This window comes from Condylura cristata, unplaced genomic scaffold (assembly GCF_000260355.1).
Source record: "Condylura cristata isolate star-nosed mole 26May11 unplaced genomic scaffold, ConCri1.0 scaffold00021, whole genome shotgun sequence".
In the NCBI taxonomy this organism is placed as follows: domain Eukaryota; kingdom Metazoa; phylum Chordata; class Mammalia; order Eulipotyphla; family Talpidae; genus Condylura; species Condylura cristata.
The window spans coordinates 1,543,633-1,559,261 of NW_004567122.1; the positions used below are offsets into that span (position 1 = coordinate 1,543,633).

Consider the following 15,629-nt stretch of genomic DNA (forward strand, 5'->3'; position numbering starts at 1 on the left):
GGACGGGCGCTGCTGCGGCCATTGCCCGCCTTCGGCGCCACTCCGTGCGTTTCGGCCGCCTTCTGCGTGGCCTGCGCCCACGCCCTCCCGCCTCCTGGGCCGCCTCTCCGCCTGTGGCACTTTGCGGGGCTTGTGGCTTCATCAGCCCGCTCGCTGGATCGACTGCGTGGTTTTGGGTCGTGCTCTGGGTGTCGGGAGCTCTCTGGTCACCGCCTGCTCAGCCTCGGCGTCGGGGGCACCGCCTGTTGGTGAGGCTGCCGCGCCCCTGGCCTTGACGCCCGCGTCACACACGCGGCGAGCCCACGTACGTGGGCCCCGGGGGCTTTCTGGCCCACGGTCTGTCTGCTCCTGCGCCGTGCGTGCGTCTCGATGACTGCAGCTTGGGAGGCGGCTCGAAGGCGGCGGGTTGCGGAGCCTGTTCCTGCTTCCCAGGGTCACTGTCACTTCTTTGCGTCTTTGTGACTCTGCCCAAATTTGGGGTTTATTCCGTGACCTCTGTGAAATGGCGCCTTGGAATTGGACACGGGTTCCTTTGAATTTACAGACGGCTCCTGACGCTAATGATTCCCGCTGTGAGCGGGCTCCCTTGCCAGCGCGCGCGTCTTTGGCTTCTCCATCGCTGGCTCGCAGTTTTCAGAGGACAGATCTTCCGCCTCCTTGCTTAGGGTTACAGGCGTGCGTTTTTATTTTTAGACTATTGTAAATGGGGATGTTTTGTATTTCTTTTGTATAGCTCATTGCAGATATATGGAAACAGTACTGATTTTTGTGTTTTGATTTTGTACCTGCAGATTTGCTAAATCCATTTATTATGTCCTACAGGTTTTTATCCTTTTATGCATACAAGAACTGGGGTACAAGCCAGAGGTGGGGGGGGGAGCAGGGTGTGTGTATAGTGGTGAGCAGATTCACCAGTGACAGAGCGGGGAGCAGAACAGACAGACTGATTGGAGCACACTGCTGGGGGAACAGCGGAGACAGGAGGTCTGCCGCGCCCTGTGGTCACCTCCGGGGCCGGGGAGTAAATTCGTGCTGCAGCGTCATAGCGTTGAGCTTTAACCCACTGTGCCACCAGGGAGGACCCCTCTGGGGTTTTTATGTGTGATGTCATAGCATCTGAGCAACAGCTACTTCCTTTCCAGTCCCCAGTACCTTCTTTTTTTTTTCTTCTTGACTAATTACCATGTTGAAGGAAACTGGTAAGGGCGGGCAGCTCGTCTGGCTCTGAGCACAGAGAACAGCATTCTGCCTTCTGCCAGTGAGTGTGATGTCACTCGGGGGTCGTCACTCACGGCCTCTGACATGCTGAGGGGTGTTCCCTCTCCCAGATTGTGAAGCATTTTTATCATGAGAGCGTGCGGGATTTGTCAGAATCTGATTCTGCACCTGTTGGCGTAGTTTGATCTTCACCCCTCTGGTGATGGGACACAGCACACTGATTTGGCATGTGGCGTTCTCGCACGCGGGGGCGAGTCTCATGGCTCACGCTGTGATCCTTCAGTGTGCTGGCGAGTTCGGCTCGCTAGTCCCTTGTTGCGTCTGGCCTCTGTGTCATCAGGGATGTTGAGCTGTAGTTTGCTTGTCTCACGCTGCCCTTCTCTGTCTTTGGTGTCAGGACACCCGTGGGGGTGTGTCCCCTCCGGATTTCTGTCCTTTATAAACTTTGTGGGGAGTGTTTGAAGGGACTGGTATTGTTTCATGCTTGCTAGAAATTCACCAGCTCCATTTTTATAAATGGAGATTTTTTTTAACGATTTCCTATTCCTTACTACTAAATGAAATGGTCATGTCTTGTATTTCTCCTGACTGAATTTTTATTTTTCTAGTCACTTACCCATTTCTTCTCGATGGTCTGGTTTGTTGGCACAGTCGCTGATAATAACTTTTTTGCTATCCTTTGTACTTCTGTGGTATCATCTGTAATACTTCCTCTTTATAACTTGAAGCTTCTCTCCTCTTGTTGGTTAGTCTAGCCAAAGTTGTCTGTTTCACTTTTGTCTTTTCAAAGAACATTCCCTCTTGTTCATCTTTTCTTCTGTTTTCCTGTTAACTATTCCACGCATTTCCCTTCTTCTAGTTCTTTATTTTCTCCCTTCTGCTAATTTTGACTTTAGCTTGCACTGCTCTTCTTTAAATTAAAGTTGTTTGCTTGTGAAAACCGAACGTCAGGAATTCCAGAGTGTTAGAGCTTCACACTGTGGACTTGTCATATTTTGTAGTGCTGTTCTTTCTACCTTAGATTGACATCTAGTTGATGTCATTCATTTCAATTTCCTGCTTCCACTATTAAAGAAAATGCACTCATTCTCCCACCCCCCCCCCCGTCCTCTGCGAGAGTTTTACAAGGACTTCGACTCATCTATTTTCTTCTTAACCTCAGCTTTGCACATCTGAATTCAGACGTTGACTTGTCCTGGCGTAGAACTGTGTGGGTGTGGGGATGGCGCAGGATGTAGCACCGGCGGTGACTGTTTCTAGGCACCAGAACTGCGTGTGCGTGAGCGTCCTGACCGCCCGCTGGGGCTTGACAGCGGCGTTACTTAGGGTCCTGCTGAAGGTCGAGCTTAGGAAGAGTGCCAGATTTTCAAATGGATTCAGAAGTGAAGTGTAGCAGAAGCGCACCAAACTGCTGATTTTCTTAGCCAGTCTTCATCAGGGCGGGCGCTCCGGCGTCCATGCATGCAGAGGAAATCATGATGGCCTCGCCCCGAGCGACAGGCCAGCTTCCGTCGTGACGGCAGCACCCCCCCTCCGAGGCGCCGCACGGCCCCCCGCCCGACCGGCGGATTCCCTGTCACTCACGGTCTCCGGGCTACGGTCTTCTCTGCAGGCACTTCCTAAGCATGACCCTCCCCCGGCGCGCTCGCCTCTCCTGCCCGCGAAGACCTTCTGGACCTTCAGGCCTGCTGCCCAGTCGCTCCACCGACTTGGGCCGCCGCGCGCCTGCTGCTCGTGGCCCCAACCCGCGTCTCCCTCACGGGCCGGCGAGCGAGGACGGAGGGGCGGCTCTGAAAATGTGTCAGGACGCCAGTGGGCGTGGGTGGTAACAGAGATGAGCTGCCGTGCTGACGGAAAACGCCACGCGACACCTTTTCGTAGAACTCGGTTTCTCCAGTGAACTCGCGTCTAGACGGGAAAGAATGGTTGTTCCGGTGTCTCTAGAGGAACAGCCTGTGTCACTTGCCAGGTGATGAAATACATGTTCTAGAATTTTTGTAGACTGTGACAAGTATTTATTACCGAAGAGCCTTCCTTACCTCTGATGTTCCACTTTCTGTTTAGAACCTAAATTAGCCAGGGTGGGTTCAGAGGAGGGTGGTCAGTTTGAAAGTACTCGGAGGAGAGGCAGAGGGAACCACACAGGTCCACGTGAGCCACAGTTCAGCACAGTGGTCTCTGCTGCCCTGTTTCCACGCCGCACCTGTGCGCAGAGAGAACGCGCCTAAGGTGAGTTTGTCTGGCGTGTAGGAAGCCGACGAGATCAGAAGCCACGGAGGCTGGATCCCACCCAGAAGCCTTCAGCAGAGCTGGGCTCGAGTTTTAAGCAGTGCCGTGAGCAGGTGGGAGGGTGCCAGCTCTGCCCTCACACAGCCGACGGGCAGGCTGCTGCGCCCTTCACGGACTGAAGGAGCCTTGCCCTCGGGAAGCATTGGCACGTCCCGCTCCCTCCGACCCCTCACCCTCCCCTTGAATAGAGCCGGCTTAGCCAAGGTCACCCAGGGCTGGTTGAGGAGAAGGCGGCCCCCGCCCGCTGGACGGCGCGCTCTGGGCTCTGGAGAGTCCGGGGAGCGGGAGCGGGAGCGGGCAGACGTCAGCTTGAGTGCAGCGAGTCGTCTTAAAGGCTGAAGCAAGTGGATGTGTCGGATGTGTTTCTTGCAGCAGGTGCGGGAGAGGGGCGTGCGGAGGATGGACTCTTGCGGTTTCACTCCGTGTCCTGGAGTGCGTTTTCTCCAGCTGCTGTGGTCCGACGACCTTTGAGCTGACCTTAAGAAGTTCTTCTTCGTCTCAGTTCAGTGTCGATTTTAGATGGTCGGCTTCCCTCTGGGTGCCCTGTGTGTAAGATGGCGACTAAAAGCCGGGCTCTCACGCCCTGTGGGGGTGAGAGGACAGGCGGGGAGCCAGGCACCATCACCGGGTCCCCTGGGCTCCCTACATGCGGATGTGACTGAAGGCTGGGGGTGGGGGATTGGCCCGGCCGGGGCGGTGAACGTACAGCTATCCTGTCGATTTCTCTAAAGTGTGCTATTGTCAGTGAGAAGCGCCCTGAGCCTGGATCACTCACTGCGGTCAGTCCGAAGCTCTTCCGAGGTCTCCGCAGTGCGCCTCCCACAGGCTGGCTGCAGGCGGCCGGGCGCTGCGTCCCCGCACGCTGTCCCCGCGACGTGGCGCCACGGTGCCAGGAGAGGCTGGGGTTAGGTCTTTCACTGAGTTCAAACGATGTTTTTGTTTTTTTGAAGATCCATTTATTCTTTATGCATACAGAACTGGGGTACAGACCAGAGGCGCAGGGGCGGTGAGAGGCTTCCCCAGAGAGAGAGCGGGGAGCAGAACAGGCAGATCGAGGTGCGCTGCTGCGGGGAGCAGCGGGGAGACAGGACAGGTCTGCCGCGCCGTGCGGGTCAGCTCCGGGCCGGATCGAACTCGCCCTGAAGCGCCTGTGGCCGGCTTGCAGTGCTGCGTCCTGACCTCTCGCGCCGCCAGGGAGGGCCTGGGGAACACGGGTTCTCTTCTCCCGAGTGCTGAGGTCTGGCGATTTATTGCGCTGGTGTGTGCATGTGTCGTCCTTCCCTCGCCTGGCCTTTGCACACCCTATGACCACGGTCAGCGCGTGGTGGCCGAGGGCAGCCCCTTCCCTGAACTGGACACAGTGCTCATGCAAAATGTGAGCTGTTTTCGGGGTGTTGGGGTCAAGGAAAGACCCACCAGGGTAGTCTAGGGCAAAATAAATCTCTGCTGGGAGTCCGAGTTTCCTTTTTTGTCTTCATCTCACTTTTTAAATCTCATTCAAAGTTGTCTTACATTGTGTTTGACACAGTACTACTAGTATGTGGCGCACTTGGAAGCATCTAGAAAGAAGTGGGTTTGTGGTCATGTGAGCGAAGGATTTTATTCTCCTTTTTGATCAAAGTTTTGTTTACTTCAGGGTTTATGAAATCTCCCATAGAGCAATCCTCTCTTTTGCTGTGCTAGATAGAAAACAGTTACCCAAAGTTTTCTGCTCAACATTATCCTTAGTCGGGGTCTGTCCGTGACGGTAGTTTCTCAGCTCTGATTTCATAAGTCCCAGGTCAGTGCTCAGCCTCCTGTGGCGTGTGTGTGGCCTGGCCTGGGCAGCTAGCCCTGGCCTTCTGCTTGGGAAGTGGGGGACAGCGAGCACGAAGGTTGTGTGCATGCGGGTTTTCAGGCTGAGAGCTATTACTCTCTTGTCTCTTAAAACCTTTATCTCCTGAAAGTAGATGTGATGATCACTTTTGGCCGAAAGTAGGTGACTGGTGCCCGTAAAGCTGTCACAAAAACGTCACTGTTCACCCAGAGCCATAGGGTGCTGTTCAGGACCCGTGTCAGGAGTGGCTCTGTCGCCATTCGTGAATGCTTCCCCAAGACCGAGGAGGTTCGGAGCGAAAGCCTTGCTGAGGAAGACTGAACGGCGATGAGCCTCATTGTGTCTCTAGACTTCCCTTTAAATAAAACAGGTATTTCACCTCACAGTAACTTCACAACTGCGTACAGAGTAACCAGAACATAGTAACGCTCTTCGTTCAAAAGCAGGGGAAGGTAAAAGCCAATAGTCATGGGCCAGGATGACCCGCGGTCGGGATCGCACAACTTCTCAGGAGCCCAGGGGCCTCGCAGGTGACGGGAGAGGACACAGCACCGAGGAGGGGGGACTCCGATCGGGCGCCTGACGCCAGAAGGCCGGTGCCAAGGGTCCCTCTTTCCGGAGCCGCTAGCAGCTCGTATGTGGCTGGCTGGCGCCAGCTAATAATTTAGGCTGCCCGGGTTGACAGGAGCGCAGCTGTACCTTGAGAGCCTAGCTTGTTTTCCCGCTCGACGTTAGGGCTGCAGGCGCGAAATGGCATGTCCAGGGGTACGGCCTGAACGCGCTTAGGCCATTTCGGGGAACTGGACTCGTCTTACGTGACTCGAGTCCCAAAGGCTGGTCCGCTCTCAGTGCGACTCTGGGCACGGCAGCCGGCAGCCCGCCGCCCCTCCGGGCCCCACGCCCAGAGTATGCTTCACGCAGCCCTGCGCGGGCACGGCTCACCCTGAGCGTCAGGTGTGGGTGCAGGTGGCCGGCTCCTGCGTCAGGAGCGGCCGCAGCCGGTGCACAGGGAGGCCCTGGGCGCGCGGTCAGTAAAACTCTGTGGGTGGTTTTACGACTCTACCGCTGTCCCTGCATAAAAACCACGCAGCGCTGTGAGCCCCGCCGCGGGCGTGTAGCCCTTCTGTGTCACGGGGGTGGCTTCGTTGGGCTGAGGAGCAGTGTTGTGGGAAAATCAGGCCTTCCGAGACACACCAGCAGAGTCGAAGAATTCCTGCCGGTGTCCTCGGGCACACTGAGAACCGTCTTCGCTCCCGCTCTCCGTGCTGCGTGTGCAGGGCCCGACCTTGGTGACCATCTGTGGGTAATGGAACGATTTTGCCATCTTTGGAACTCAAAGATGGACTCCTGCCTATCTCAAAGCTCCCGGCTCAGCCCTAAGTGCTCTCCGGCATGGGGCTGGGAGTCTGCATATGTCCGCCCGCCTCGATGCCAAGGGGCAAGGGCCGCGGGCGCGCTGCCCGCCTGCGCAAGGGGAGGGCCTGGGACAGTGCTGCCCTGCGGCATGAAACGGCTGGAGCAGGCGTCCGGGTACAGGCTCGCGTGGGCAGTGGAGCGGTGGGCTCCTCGAGGGCCTGCAGGGTCCGTCTCCTCGCCCTCTCTCTTACCGGCAGCCACTGGGCTTTGCCTGTGGGCTCCGCCCCAGCAGCCCTTTAACTGGGGTCCGCTTGCCACTGGGCAGACTCCAGAGGGTGCTGGCAGCGCCATGTCCGCCACCTGTAGTGGCGGCTGCGGCCATTGTCAAAGCCCTGGGACACCTGCGTCCTGGAGTGTCTCCATGGGGTGCCCACGGAGAGCACCGAGCATAGCCCGGCCTCCTCGTGACAGGCGTGCATCTGCGGACAGGCATCACAGCACTTCATGTGCGTGAGAGGAATTAACGTTCACACGTGGGGCGAGCTTTCCCTCTGCGCACTTCAGGTTCGTAGGGCTGGAGACGGACCAGGAATAAGCCTGCGCCCAGCAAACTGTCCCGGATACGCAGATAACTGCGAATGGAGGGGAAAACAGGCCGAGCTTCGGAGGAAGGTTAGGCAGATTTACCGCGAGTCTCAGCATCGTAAGAAAACACTTGCCCCTGCGCCTCTTGTGTGATCTCCGTCCCGTTCCTCCTGCTTTGCCTCAGTAATCTGTACATTGTTGAGGTCTTTCTGGACTACTACTTAAGACAAGAAACAGATGTTTCAGCTCCATCCTTGGGATTCAGGAGTGTGTACGGGGAACCGTGGACTAGCTGACAAGGCCCCCCGAACGCATCACATCATGGCGGGCACACACCCAGGGCCCTCGTCTCCCCCCGTGCACCCCAGGGGCTCCCCTCGCTCCCTACACTGCTCGCCCTGGCCCAGCTGGCCGAGCGGCATCCGGCGCGCCGCGGGCACTTGGCCAGCCCTGCCGCCACCCCGCGTCCACGGGGGGACACGTGTCGCGTTAAACCGCTCCCGCCGTGGCGCTTCTCATCTGCCTGACGCTTGCTTGGTTCCTTCGCGCCTGGGAGACCTCAGAGTGCTGCAGGGGGTTCCTTTGCCCCCAGCACTGTGGAAAACACAGATGTGGGGTGGGCTGGCTGCTTCCGTGTCGCTTTGAGGTTAAGCACTGAAGTGCTGTGACCGTCCAGTAGGCTTCACAAGTGATGTCCGACGAAAGCCCTGGCGTACTCCTGAGTCGGAGTCGGGCCCCGCACAGGGGCTTCCCAGCCCTCCGCGGGGACGCTGACCGCCCGGGCCCACCTCGTACACAGTGGTGGACAGGCCTAACTGACACTCATCTGGCCCGTTGCGGTAGAAGCGTCTCGACTGGCGGTGCCCGGAACGCTGCCCTTACGGTGCTTGGCATCAGAATGAGTCAGGACCTAAGACCCGCGTCGGCGCTTCCCGCCAGTAGTAGGCACACGTCAGCGAAAGGGACTCTGGATGGTGGGAAGTATTTCTTTGTGTCTCTTAATACCAGACTATGAGGTTTCAAGGGTTTCTCATAGAGAAAAACCTACTGCTTCATCGTACAGCAGCTATACAGATCTTAAAAGGGGCCCTCCTTGAAAAAAGCCGACGTGAGATTTAAATGATGCAGATGCTTTCTTTTAGAGCAGTAGAAAGCACACTACCAAGACAGCCAATAAGCAAAAATAAATAAGTAAACAGAAGCAAAGCCAAAACCCCTATTCACAAAACTTGAGCATCATCTACAGCATTATGTGGTGAGCGCTCGCACTACCATTCTTGAGAGATTCAAGAGTCAAATGGTATTGGGCTAAATGACAACCCTAAATGCATATTGGTGGGATGAGATCGCGATCCATTTGCACACTAATGTGCTATTTTTAAGTCATGCATCATGGCGTCTTCAAAGAGGCCTGTCATAATTATGATGGATTAGACTGCAGAGTCAGTCCTGGGTGCAGTAATTGTTTCACAGATGCTGCCGATGTGACTCGAATCCGTAATAAATGCGTGTCAGGCAGGCGGGAGAAGGAGCAGAATCAAATGCCAAGGGAAAGGTACAGCTAAAACCTGTATGGGTCTCGGGAAACCGGAATGCTTGCTAATAGTCCAGAGGTCGGTGTTTTCAAGTGAACAGTACACTTTGTAAATCTGTACTTCTCATGTAGACAGGAAAGATTTCTTTAAGGCAATACTGACATTTTTACTTAAAATCGCTCTCAAAATTATTCTGAGCCCAGCCCAATGACATTGGGTCGCCATAATCCACTTTAGTACTCCTGTTTATGTGAAATGACCTGGTTACAGTGTAACCATTAGAATTTCCAAAAATAATGATGGTATTTACAAGAGATGGAATTTATCTGTTCAGCGCCTTAGAAGGCCCTGATTCCGGGGAATATAAGACTGTGGCTGTGATAAAGGGTCACACATAAATGACGTGACCCAAGTTGAGACTTAACCCACAGCCTTTTCCTATGGCTGTGATTTAATTAACGTCTGTCACTTAGGTGAATAATTTCAAAACCCACTTCTTTAGGCTACAGCTGGTTTAGATGAGCGTTTTATTTTGTGGAATTTAAAGTGTAGACGCCCTGTTGCTTTACTGGTAAACCTACCTCGAACTGAGCTTCATAACACAAACCCCGTGCGAGTGAGCAACTTGGTGCACTTTGATGAGCAAAGATAACGGTCAAGCAGCTAGACATGGTGTGTCTTGTACTAGGTTGAGCTCAAAAGTCAGGAAAGCTGCCTGCTCCCCGCTGCCTGGTGTGGCCTCCCTGGCTTGGGCAGCACCTGCCTCGCGGCTGTCAGCACACGCCGTGGCGCCTGCCCTGCTGTCTCTGGTGACAGGGCTAGCAACTGCCCTCCCAGAGTTTCGGGGGAAACTCTGCAACCCAGCGCTGAGGAGGTGATCCAGAAAGGTCGGCGTGAAGGGGTCAGAGCGGCCCTGGCCATTTGTAATCCGTGCCCTACATTCTTGTTTTTCTTAACATTCTGACAGGAAGCCCTTCTGTGGCGTGGACCCGCGGGAGTGGCTGGCTTGATGCCCGGCGCGGGGCCCGTTGCTCTCCTTTGGCATCTATGACAGGAGAGGCTGGAGCCGGGTCCTCTCCTGTGTGACTCCACTCACACCAGAGCTCGCACGTGAAGGCTCTGAGCCCTTCAGGGTTCCGATGTGATCCCAGCACACATAGTTTTGTGTGACTCTTCATTCCATAAGCCAGAGCTCTTTGTCCGATCATTTCTGGAAATGATTTTCAATCTATGTCAAAAGCCAAAAGAAAGTGCTGCGCTTTGTGTCTGTCTTGGTAGCACTCACAGAGGCTTGCTTAGAGCCACTGCTAGCCGCTGGCTGGGGCGGGTGGAGGGACCTCCTGGGGCTCCGGGAACTGGAGGTTACGAACCTGCAGCCAGCCGCCACCACAGCCCGCGTCTTAAGGGGCGTGACGAAAGCTCCCTCTTCATGGCCAATGTGCCAGTGGAAGCTCGGGCGGACAGCCCAGCCGGTCCCGGACCCGTTCTCCCCAGCTCTGCCGGACGCCACTACCTGTGTGTGCTCTTCTCCCGACAGCTCGGAGAAGGTGGTCGCCGCAGGTGTGGCTGGCCCGTGTCCTCCTACCGAGTCGTCGCGTCTCCTCAAATGAAGAGTCTGCGTCCTCATTTCTAGATGCCATTTTACCTGGTGTAAACTCGTTTGCGGTTTGACTTGGCGTAAGTTACTATTCCAGACCTCCAAGGGCTGGCATTACTTTGCGAACAAGTGTTTGACTCTTCGCTGGCGCTCAGAAATCGTGCCCGATACGTACCGTGCGTTGTCACAGTAAAGGTTCCCTGCGAAGGGATGAAAGTAGATTAGGTCTCAGTCTTTTCAAAGCCAATCATAATAAGAAATCAGAACCCCTTCTTGAGAGTTTTTGTTGAAGTCACATTGCATTATGACACGTTTCAGGTGCTCACTGATCAACAAAATATTTCTGATATCAGTCTCCAGAGCAGAAATGGGTGAAGAAAAAGTACATTTCGTCTGTGAGAAGCAGAAAGAATGCCACACAAAATAATTCCACAGCAGAAGTTTATATTCATCTGAGGTGTGTAAACCTTGAAAGCTCCCCCACCCCACCCCCCATGTGTAAAAGTAGCCTGTTCGTTCTGTTTGCGCCGATTCGAAGGCACAGGTCTCCTGGGGGGCGGGGACACTGGAAGTTGCTTTTGTGGTATGTGTGTATTACTGGCTTTTTGTATGACACCCTGAAAATTACAGCATGAAGTCTTTCTGCAGTGACCAAAAGGAGAGCAGGTCTCCTTTTTTAATTAAAAATAAGCGGTGCTTTGCTGATGTCAGCGTGAACGCGCTAGAAGACTTCAGGGCGTGTTAGATTCCGGGGTGTGCGTACCCGCGTGTGGCGTTCAGGACGGAGTCTAGGGAAGTGCTTGTGTCTCCTCCTACGGTGGCACTTGTGAAATGTTAGATGTTCTGAATCATATTCACCAAGTAATAACAAGTCATGTCCAGTTAATAAGCTATTCTCATCTGAAGACGGAAGATAACACATAATTTTCCTCCCTTTCCTGGGGAAGTTAACTATGTAACTTTGTAACCGGTGGTCGTACTCAGTAAAAGAATTTGCTGTCACAGACAAAATAGTTCTGAGAAGTTTAAATTGGTTTTTAAAAATGGCTATTGTGTGTAAAACTCCATATTGAGGTAAATCTCACACTAGGACACCTTCACGCTATTATCATGCTTGTAAAAGATTTGCAAACTCCATCTATTGTAATTTTATCCTTGACACTCTAAAGACTGTCCACATGATGTGGATTGGGTCATAATGGAGAATAATGCATTAAATACTGAAAATACTGTACATCTAGAAAATTAAGTAGGACGATAGAAATCATAGATGGAGGTTGAGCTAGAGCTAATCCCAATTTGTCACGTGTAAATCTATACAGGAGTGTACATGTAAGTGCCTCTGTTTGCTTTTTCGTGAGTTGATTTTACAGCTTTTAATCTTTTTTTAGAGTATTTGGAATGCCAGTCGACACTGGCGGTGAAGGATTTGTCTAGGCGTGTCTCTGTGTTCCTTCTCTTTTGGAAGGTGGTAGTAGGTAGGTCGTACCCCTAGTTTTCGAGAAGCCCCTTACCGCCCAGACTTCTCAGCTCAGTTGCCTTGACTCTAGAACTAAAGTTTTTGTATTAAGGGCTATGGATGATTCAATACATTCGTCTAGGTCTGTCCACTAGGAATATAATTGAAAAAGCGTGGAATTTTAAAAATTACAGTAATCGCATCCAAGCAAGTAAAAGGAAACAGATGAGATTGATTTAATATTTTTTACTTAATATATCCAAGAAAGCGTCATTTCAATATGTGATGAACACTGTTTGAATTGAGTGAGTTCTTTTTTGGGGGGCGGGGCGCACACTAACATCCGATTTTTTGATTGAAGACACACGGGTTTATACCATCACAAACATTTTAGGTAGACACGAAATCAATTATCTGTATATACATTCAGTTTAGAGGCGGAGTTCTGGTTCCTTCCTTCACCAGAAAATCTTTGTTCTGCCGGAACTATGACTTTTATTGATTTCATTTACATCGATTAGTGCCCATGATGCGATGTCCCCGAATGGACCTGTGACTGGCAGTCCTGGCGCAGGGCTGCTGTTCTGCAGCTTCCCACGCCTGTCTGCAAGGACGGGGTCATTTCCAGTCTGTTCCCCCAGAGATGGTTTTGGCTTTATTTTCGTAGAAAAACAGGTTGGGGTATTCCTGCAGGTGCCATTATATCTTGCTTTGAATCATTTAATGAGTGGAAATAGTTCCAGGGGATAACGTAGTTTATTTCTACTTGTTTGCAGCTGCAAAAAGGTTGTGCATTTGCAACTTAGCATCTGTACGGGCTGGGGTGTATCTGCTGGCTAAGGTTTTACACTAAGTGGCCGCAGGCGGCGCCTGGGAAATGTTGTCGCCAACTGACCCCAGGGCATTGGCACTGCTTTTGGCTCCTGACAGCCACACGGGACACTGTTCGTCCCCACAGAGCATATTATGAAACTTGTGATCTTTGAGAGAAAATGGTCTCTGGCAGCTTTAGCTTGCATTTTACAACGGTACTGGACATCTGTTGACACTGACTGCCGTCTTCCCTGTCACCGCCCAGGAGTAGCCATGCCTCTTGCTCATTTCTCTTCCGCTGGTTTCTCCTTGTGAATTTGTATGACCCCTACTGAGTAAGCAGTTTTATGTGACGTCTAAGTTTGCTAACAGGTCTTTTCGTGTGCTCACCTAAATGTTACTTGGCTTTTGCACTTGTTAGTGTCTAGATTTTTGTTATACTAATGACTGGCAAGTATTTATTTCATTTTTAATTTTAGATGGGGGAGTAGCACAAGACATACTTTAACACTTGCCAGAGGACTGTCCAGTTGCTCCCACACCCTTGGATCTCTGTGGCTCAGCTCTACGTCACAGCACCTGTCCGGGCCAAGCAGCACTGGCGGTCACACCTGTTGACTGCTGGTGCCCGGCACAGTCTACCCACAGCAGCTTCTGCTGCCTTTACCTTGGCTTTAGTTTGGCAACTGCCCACCCCCCTTCAGTTCTTTCGGATTATTCCTGCTGATTCAGGGTCGGATTTCCTCATTCATCAGAACATTCTGCCAGTGTATGCTCGAGCACCGTAGCTGGCTAGGCTACCCTGACCATCGCCCCAGCTGCTGTCCGCAGACCGTGCTGGAGCCAGCAGACGGCAGGTGTGACTGCCAGAGCTGGGACCGGACGCGCTCTGCCCCACCTGCTCGCTACTCCTGGAGCCCTCAGCCCTGCTTCACTGAAATAGGTGAACTTAACGCTTCTTTTTAAATTGATTCATGGTGTTGTCAAAATACTTTTTCATCATAGTGTCCTGTTCTGGTAGTGCTTCTGACTTACTGTTACCTTTCCGTGCTGGGGCCGCTGATTATTTTCTTCAGCTACAAATTCCCATCAAGTGCCACGGTGTTCAGTCACTGCTTTGGGCTGGCCAGTATACATATCATTATCTGCCAATAGCACCGTAGGTTGATTTCCCAACATTAATAGATCACTTTTTCCGCTGTTTCACTGGTTTTGCTTAGTAAGCAATGACTGTTTTTATACTAGGGCTCCTTTTTTTTTTTTTTTTACAGCTGCAAGGGAAAATAGTCAATAGGTTTTTTTTCCCTACATATATCCTTAAAATAAAAGCAATTAGAAAAACTGGGAAAGGAAGAGTGCAGGATCACAAATGGGGGTGGTAGGGCTAGATTCTTTGTGGCAACTCCTGCTTTCCGTATCTTCTGGCCTGTGAAATCACTGCTCTGAAACAAGCTGGAGTGAATGAAGAAAGGGTAGTGAAGATGAGGCAATTTATGAAATTTATGGGTGTTAGGTCAGTGGGAGGCAGAAAAGTGAGGAAAGTGTCAAGGAGTCATCGTGCAGTAGGAGCATAAACAAAGGAGAAGTGATCAGCAGCAGCTCTTAGAGCAGAGATGCAGCATGGAGGAGGGTGAAGACTCCTGGAAGCCTGCACAGAAGGCGCCCCGGGGCAGTGGCCGGTGACAGGGGAGCAGCGCCCTCATCTGGGCAGACAGAACCACAGCGCTGGCGTCTGAGGCTGCGGGGCGCTGGGGTGGGAGGGCCTGCAGCAGAGAACCGGAGCCGCTCTGGAGTCCTCGAGTAGGAGGCGGAGTGGTCAGTTTTGTGAACAGCCCCCTCCTGCAGAGGAAGCCCTAGAGCCGCCAGGAAGGGGCATCTTAAAACCTGCCCTTGTCGGCCCGGCCGGCCCTGGCCTGGCACGCGCCCAGCCTGTACCACACGGAGCCCCGACCCCACCCTGGCGCCCGAGGGCATTCCCCCGAGGGGCTGGAGACAGACCCTGCCTGGCAGGGCGACCTGCGGGAAACCCTGCAGCGGGTGACGGAGCGGAGAAGGCAGGCCCAGCTGCTCGTGGGCCGCCGCGCCCAGGCGGAGTCGCCACGGGGCCGGCCGTGCAGGGACGCGGGCTGACAGGCGTGGGAAGGGTCACTGTGAGCGAGGCAGGTCTGGCGATCTTTGTTCCATGACCACAGCCGCCAGGAGCTGCTCGGGAGTGAGTGCGGGGAGCGTGTCCGAGCAGCCCTGGGCCAGCTGGGGTCCGGCATGTGGGCGCCAGGAATGCGCTCGGCGCGGTGCTGGGCTGCACTAACGCCTGTCCTCCCTGTCTCTGCAGAGTTCACTGCGAGGGCAGCCCCGTGGATGGCCCCGAAGCGAGCCTGATGGACCAGCACAGCACCAGCCATGTGGAGGGCCACAGACTGAGTCCCTTCCTGACGCCTTCGCCGTCCCCGGGCTGCCAGGCCGAAGCCCTGGCCACCAAGCTCCAGAACGGAAGCCCCTTCGCGGAGCGCCCTCAGCCAGACGTGAACGGAGACACCCCGTGGCCGGCGTTCCCGGGTGCGCCCGGCCTCCCCCCTGCAAAGGGCAGCCAGCTCCGCCGCGCAAGCCCCGACTTGCTGCCGGCGGCGTGGGGGCTGCCCCGGTGCCTGCAGAACGGGGGAATCAAGCGCACGGTCAGCGAGCCCTCGCTCTCCGGCCCGCACCGGAGCAAGAAGCTGAGGCCAGACCAGAAGGCGAATGGCGAGAGCGCGAGCCTCGGGGAGAGCCCGGGGACAGGTGCCGGCGAGGGCGGCGGGCGCCCCCCGGCCTCGATGAAGGCGGAGGGGAGCGACAACTCCATGATCAACCTGTCCGTGCAGCAGGTTCTCCGACTCACTTCTCGCGGGCCTGGCTGTCTGAGGGCACAGCCGACCCTTTGCCCCCCTTGGCGTACATGCTGCTCCGCGCCGCCGCCGCCGCTGC

General features: G+C 54.1%; 1 protein-coding gene across 1 annotated transcript in view; it reads left to right on the forward strand.

Annotated features, from left to right (window-relative positions):
• Nucleotides 1-15,038: 15,038 nt before the first annotated feature.
• TET2 (tet methylcytosine dioxygenase 2) overlaps nucleotides 15,039-15,629 on the forward strand; it is a 24,349-nt gene continuing 23,758 nt past the window's right edge. Inside the window, exon 1 of the mRNA XM_012727728.1 lies at nucleotides 15,039-15,529. Coding sequence (XP_012583182.1) covers nucleotides 15,047-15,529 — 483 coding nt within the window. The 5' untranslated portion in view covers nucleotides 15,039-15,046. The remainder of the gene's footprint in view (nucleotides 15,530-15,629) is intronic.